Below are 7,073 nucleotides of genomic sequence, written 5' to 3' on the forward strand. Positions count from 1 at the left end.
CATATAATTTTTTTTCATTTTTATGTGTTCCTAAGCAAAGAATTTTCGACTTGAGGAATATCAAAACAATTATGATTGATACCCGAGAAAAACACGGCCTCCTTGACAAATTATATTTTAATAGTCTTCACTTAGTTTTTCAATTTGCTTCCCTTTTATCTTCTTTTGTGTTATTCTAATGGAAAGTCGATATTGTTATGTCGTGGGACGACAATTCCGCCTTTACACCCCTGCATGTTCCAATATTATCGCAAATAAGTGGACGAACCGTCATTACTTTTTTAAACAAATGGCCAACGCAAGTCGTTCCTTTAGCGGGGTAGATCACTTTTAATGTCAATATTGATTACCTTGTCATGTTCACCCACACTAATTTGTGTTCATCTATTGAAATTAACTTTAAAACAAAGACTTTTCATATAAATAAGACCCATCCTTAACACTTCGGTCAAACAAAACAGTGACTACAACGAAGTTCAGTTTTGCTGTTAAAACAAACCATCCTAAATATAACCTTTGGATAGCTCACTCGTGGATTGACCAGTATCAAGGGAGATAATGACTGTCAACACAACCGTGAGACATTTCTTCGAAAACAGCTCACAGTCAACTAGTAATGCAGCCTCGAGTCATTCCGACCAAGCTTGTGAAAAAACAGCCGACTCCGCTCTAGAGGTTACAGCTAAAGCTCTGCCATATATTTGCATTTTCCTGGTTTCCTTTTTCGGAAACATCTTTCTTCTTGTGGTCATTTACAAGAAAACGCAGCTGCGAAGATCCATCAACTACTTCGTTTTCAACATGGCTGTATCCGACCTCTTCAACCCTTTGACCATCATGACTGTGAAGATCGTTGAGATCGTTTCGGGATCGAGTTCCTGGAAAGTTGATCGTCCGTGGCTTCTGGGAAACATTCTATGCAAACTTGCCTACTTTCTGCCAGATGTTTCTGTCGTGGTTTCCATCGGAAGCCTTCTTTTGATCTCGATAGACAGGCTCATCGCTGTCGTCTTTCCGCTGAAGGCCAAACTTATCTCCTCAAAAGTACGATTGATCAGCATTCTAAGCACGTGGTTTGTCGCCATCGCCGTCCACGCACCTTATTTCTACAGTTTCAAACTGATCCCCCACGGAAATGAAACGTTTTGTGAGTTGAATTGGGGACCAGCATTCGACCACATGAAAACGCACAGAGGATTTGTTACGGCAACTTTCATCACTTTCATCCTCATTCCCATTTGTGTTCTGACCGGTGTGTATGGCATTATCGCATGGACAATAAGAAAAAAGAACAAAAAAACTAAAGAAAAATTGTCCTGTCGCCAAAACCATCGAGATCAACAGCTGAGAAAAATTGTCAGGTTGGCAATGGCCATTATGATTTCCTTCGTTTCCTGCATGACTCCCATGCTTATCTATTCATTTCTTACAAATTTTCTATGGAATTGGGAATCCCCACCCATTTGTGCATTTCAGACAGTTCTCCGATTTATTTCTGTCTTTCTTTTGCATTCGTGGAGTGCGGTAAATCCCTGCATTTGTTTTATCTTTAGCAAAAACTACCGCAACGGCCTTAGGCAATGTTTTCATTGTAATTGCCTTAATCGCAGAATATCAGGTTTGCAAGACAACTGCCAAATGCAAACGATGCTCCCTTCCGACCCATTCAAGTAGCATACACATAATCTCATACACCAGAAAAGCTTTAGCACTATATACATATATATGTGTGTATTTAAATTCCTATAATCAGAAAATAGACAGAATAATCATTGGGTATATACGTAGGGAACACTGTGGAGTGTTCAATTAGGATCCAAGTGCCACACACTTAACCACATGAACCAAAAGAACATTTGCTCATATCGCGATATCTCTGTAACGTTTGCTCGTATCGCGATATCTCTGTAACATTTGCTCGTATCGCGATATCTGTAACATTTGCTCGTATCGCGATATCTCTGTAACATTTGCTCGTATCGCGATATCTGTAACATTTGCTCGTATCGCGATATCTCTGTAACATTTGCTCGTATCGCGATATCTCTGTAACATTGGCTCGTATCGCGATATCTCTGTAACATTTGCTCGTATCGCGATATCTCTGTAACATTTGCTCGTATCGCGATATCTCTGTAACATTTGCTCGTATCGCGATATCTCTGTAACATTTGCTTGTATCGCGATATATCTGTTTTCTCAGTTTGATGGTTTCCTATTACTAGAATAAGATTTAATTGATTGCGTAGATCTTATATTTAAGGGCTAGGCTACAATTTAAACACATCCTACTTGCATTTGTGGGAAGTTTTGTATGTGACGAGAAAACAGGAATAAATTAGTTGAATGAAAAGCGCTCGTTGATTCCGTGGGGATTAAGGGTGCCGATTTGGAATATAAATTTTTATTCTAGTGTTTTGCGGCTTTCCGAACTGCCTAGATGTAAGGAAAGGCCGCAAACTGCCACCAATGGCGTAGCTCCACTTTCTGCATATAAATCCAGACACAACCCACAATTCCTCTAATCGCTCTGACGAATGGCTAACACTCGAAACGTCAGCTTTTTTACCCTTTACGGTGGCTAATTTACGTTTTCAACCCAGTTGTTAACACTAAATTACCTATTATGCAAACACTCGCGAAAAAGAAGAAACAGAATTGAGCGTCAAGCAGCAAAAGAGGGTTAAGGTAACCAGTGGGTTAGTACTCTGAATATTAAGATTAGAAAGTTGATATTTCCCTTACTGTAGGTAAATTCAATTTTATCGTGCGAAAATAACTTCTCTTCATTTGATATATCATTTATAATACTATTGTTAAAAATATCTTTTAATGGTAGTTCTAGCTAAAATAGACAGATATATATTGAGTGATGTCAATAATTAAAGCACATAAAGTGTCAAATACAAAACTGATAGCTCCTAAAAACCTTTCAAGGGTTCGACTGCGATCATGAAAACAATTGCTCAAGAATTTATTGCACGAAACAGTTTGGCATCAGACTCCAAAATTAATAATTAACTTTAAAAAATCATTGACATTTATCATTAGCTTTACTATTAACCGTCACAGAAAATATTTAAATTTCCACGTCGACGATAATTATCGAATAATAACGATACCGACGCTTGTAAGTTTGTTGACGTTCTTGAATTGGCGAATATGATTCAACAAATGCGTGGCAGAGGATTAACTCCCTCAAATGGCCCATTGTTCCGGGTCAACTTTCCAAACAAAATTCCTGAGTAATTGGTAGTCCTGAGGACTTTGGCCGAAGGGAGGCGGAAAAGCTCGTAATTGATCGAGAAAAGTATGACAATGTGACAATTTTGCTGCACTGGGGGAGTGGGTAGTGTAAATATGCACTAGTAAAATCAATCTCCATCGGTGTACCCACGGGTAGAATTGACTCTCGTTTAGTTTTTAGTTTTTTTTTGTTTTTGATTTGTCTGTATTCTCTTTCGGAGAAAAAAAAAGCAGGTCTTGCTTGAGCTTACATAGTTTTACGACGGATTCTAACAGTTTTTATTTAAATTATAAAGCTATCAACAGTTTTCCCAAATATTCTCTTTGTAGAAAGCGGACGTTTGGACTTTATGTTTGTTCTCAATCAAGCGAGGCGGCATTTAACGAATCAAGGGGTGTAATTTTTTTCGCGTGTTAAGTTTTTGCTGGGCTTATGCATTTATAAATAAAAGGTAAATAAATAACGTAAACAAATATGATAGCTTCTTGAGCAATGGCCATTATGATAGCTTCTTGAGCAATGGCCATTATGATATCTTCTTTATAACATTTCAACCCGATGGAAATTTTTTTTTCGCGAGGGATTTGTTTGCTGACGTCATGAGCGTGCACAATAGGAATATGAAGCACGCTCGCGCAATTGAATTTGATTTGACAAATTTACTAGCTATGTTATAATGGCCGAATTTATACTAGAGACGATTTATCCGTCAGAGACGAATCATCCGTCTCAGACGGATAACTCGTCTAAATATAAATTCGGTACTAAGACGAATCATGGAGCAAAATTCGTCTCAGGCTAATCCGTCTGTCAGCACGTCTTCAAGACGTGCTAACAGACGGATAGCTCGTCTTAGACGGATCATCCGTTTCTAAATTTTTATCTAGACGGAAAACGAAGACGGTTTTTGACGAAGTTTCCAAATGAGAGAGACTGGTTTCTATAGTTTTGCAAGGTTTCCTGGGATGCCTATTTCAAGATGGCGTCCGGTAAAGTAATCGTGCCATCGAAAGCAATCACTCCGACCAGTTTTGAAGGCCGTCCTCCCACCATTTCTTGTTTCTTATCTCATCTCTACTTCTTGTCTTCCTATCTTGAGCAAGATTAGCGAGAGAAAAGGGTAACATGAAGTTCATTAAGCTATTTTCCGGCTCAAACATGCGCTTGACAGAGGATATTCTTCTCTGATATACCGCCATATCCAATGCTGTTCTTCTCGATTTCATCAACAAGGCTACGAGAGCCGCCATATTTAAGCTCTCGCCAGGCTTCCACTCGGCTCAACACCGAGACACCCGTCGTGAAACTCGCAAACGAATTATATCTAGACAGATTATTCGTCAAAATTCGTCTTCGGATTTATACTTGGACGGATTATCCGTATGACGGATGATCCGTCTTCCGTCTCTAGTATAAATCGGGGCAATGTTGTAAGATCACTTGTTTTCTTCGCGCTCTTCTCTTAATTATATGATTGTTTGCATTGGTTCGTTTTGTCCTTGGTTTCATGAATAACATGAATCTGGGCATTGACTAGGACCGAGACCACGAAATGAAATCCCGCAAGTTTTAAACACTGGCTCCTTAGAATAATGTCCTAAAAATGGCCCTATGCAACCGACTTTTTGTTCAAATGTCTATACCTCGGTAGAATTTTTAAATCAACGAAAATAAAGCGCCAGAGCACCCAACAGGACATTTTCAAAATCATTATCATATGTTTTTTTATTGGCTTATACAATTGATATTCCAACTCAAACTTTGAGAGAAAAAATAAAAAATAAAACAGAGCAATGAGCATGACTTGTAATTCTTTTAATTTTTATGTGTTCCTAAGCTGAGGATTTCCGTCTTGAGGAAGATCAAAACAATTAACAGTAATACCTTAGAAAAAACACGGTCTCCTTGACACATATCTTAATAGTCTTTAATTAGTTTTTCTATTTGCTTCCCTTTCTTTTACTTTTGTGTTATTCTAATGGAAAGTCGATATTGTATGTCGTGGGACGACAATTTCGCCTTTAGTCTACTGCCAATTCCAAAATTATCGTAAATTAGTGAAAGCACGGTCATTAAATTAAAAAAAAATGCCGAATGCAAGTCGTTCTTTTTAACGAGGAAGTTCACTTTTTATGTCAATATTGATTACCTTGTCATGTTATCCACACCTATTTGTATTCATCTTTTGATCATGAAATTAACTTCAACACAAACACTTTTTAGATAAATAGGACCCATCCTTAACACTTAGGCCAAACAAATCAGTGACTACAACGAAGTTCAGTGTTGATGCTAAAGCAAATATATCCTAAATATAACCTTTGGATAGCCCACTCGCGGATTGACGAGTATTAAGAGAGATAATGACTGTCAACACAACCGTGAGGCATTTCTTCGAAAACAGTTCGCAGACAAGGAACCATACAGTATCGAGTAACTCCGACCAAGCTTGTGAAATAACAGCCGACTCCGCTATAGAGGTCACAGCTAAAGCAGTGGCTTTTATTTTCATTTTCCTGGCTTCTTTTATCGGAAATATCTTTATTCTTGTGGTCATTTACGAGAACAAGCAGCTACGAAGATCCATCAACTACTTCGTTTTCAACATGGCTGTATCTGACCTAGGGATCCCTTTGACCCGCATGACCGTGATGATCGTTGAGATCATTTCAGGATCGAGTTCCTGGAAAGTTGATCGTCCGTGGCTGCTGGGAAACATTCTATGCAAACTTGCCTACTTTCTGCCAGATGTTTCTTTAGTGGTTTCCATCGGTAGCCTTCTTTTGATCTCGATGGACAGGCTCATCGCTGTCGTCTTTCCGCTGAAGGCCAAACTTATCTCCTCAAAAGTACGATTGATCAGCATTCTAAGCACGTGGTTTGTCGCCATCGCCGTCCACGCACCTTATTTTTACAGCTTCAAACTGATTTCCTACGAAAATGAAACGTATTGTAAGTTGAATTGGGGACCGGCATTCGACCACAAGAAAACGCACAGAGGATTTGTTACGGCAACTTTCATCACTTTCATCCCCATTCCCATTTGTGTCCTGGCCGTTGTTTATAGCATTATCACATGGACAATAAGAAAAAAGAACAAGAAAAGTAAAGAGCGATTTTCTTGTCTCCGAAACCATCGAGATCAGCAGCTGAGGAAAATTGTCAGATTGGCAATGGCCATTATGATATCCTTTGTTTCCTGCATGACTCCCTTTATTGTAATTTTTCTGTGGAATGCCATAGAACAGCAATCCTTTTGTGCACTTCAAAGAGTTTTCCCATTTATTAGTGTCTTTATTCTGTATTCGTGGAGTGCGTTAAATCCCTGCACTTGTTTTATCTTTAGCAAGAACTATCGTGACGGCCTTAAGCAATGCTTTCATTGCAATGGCTAAAGTCGCAATGCACAATTACCGAATGAAAGCGATGACGACGTCTTACAGGTAGAATATCATAGGCTATGCACTTCGAAATTTTAAGTTTAACACAGATGTCTAACAATGTTAGGTTGATTTTAAGAGGAACGCCAAGGAGGGACTGAGTGCCACGCGCTTAACCACGAGAACCAAAAGGAAAATAGTCTCATGTCACGATAAATTTGTTCTCTACGTCAGATGGTCAATTCATAATGCAGATCTCAGCGACAGAGATACAATTGAGTCACTTATTCCACTCTTATTTTTTGCCCTGGGTGATGATCTAATAACTGTTTGCTTATAATAATTCTGAGAATTTTCGCTTTCTTTTAACTGAACTTTTTTGCTTGCTCTCGTGAAAATCGATTGTATTTTTCCATGGGGTTAGCAGAAAAAAAAAAGTTCTCAAA

General features: G+C 38.7%; 2 protein-coding genes across 2 annotated transcripts; both read left to right on the forward strand.

The window, feature by feature from the left end:
* The first annotated feature begins 558 nt into the window (after positions 1–558).
* LOC113682417 (neuropeptide FF receptor 2) lies at positions 559–1,674 on the forward strand. The gene has a single exon (XM_027199586.2). It carries the CDS (start codon positions 559–561, stop codon positions 1,672–1,674), a length of 1,116 nt encoding a protein of 371 aa, XP_027055387.2.
* A 3,833-nt stretch (positions 1,675–5,507) lies between these two features.
* LOC113682414 (neuropeptide SIFamide receptor-like) lies at positions 5,508–7,073 on the forward strand. Its single transcript, XM_089191709.1, has one exon. The coding sequence runs from the start codon at positions 5,611–5,613 to the stop codon at positions 6,640–6,642; it is 1,032 nt and encodes a 343-aa protein (XP_089047835.1). The 5' UTR covers positions 5,508–5,610; the 3' UTR covers positions 6,643–7,073.

This window comes from Pocillopora damicornis, chromosome 13, assembly GCF_964200805.1.
Source record: "Pocillopora damicornis chromosome 13, jaPocDami1.2, whole genome shotgun sequence".
NCBI classification, from domain to species: domain Eukaryota; kingdom Metazoa; phylum Cnidaria; class Anthozoa; order Scleractinia; family Pocilloporidae; genus Pocillopora; species Pocillopora damicornis.

Coding starts and splice junctions, on each gene's coding strand:
- LOC113682414 (XM_089191709.1), top strand. CDS start 5,611: ATGACTGTCAACACAACCGTGAGGCATTTCTTCGAAAACAGTTCGCAG.
- LOC113682417 (XM_027199586.2), top strand. CDS start 559: ATGACTGTCAACACAACCGTGAGACATTTCTTCGAAAACAGCTCACAG.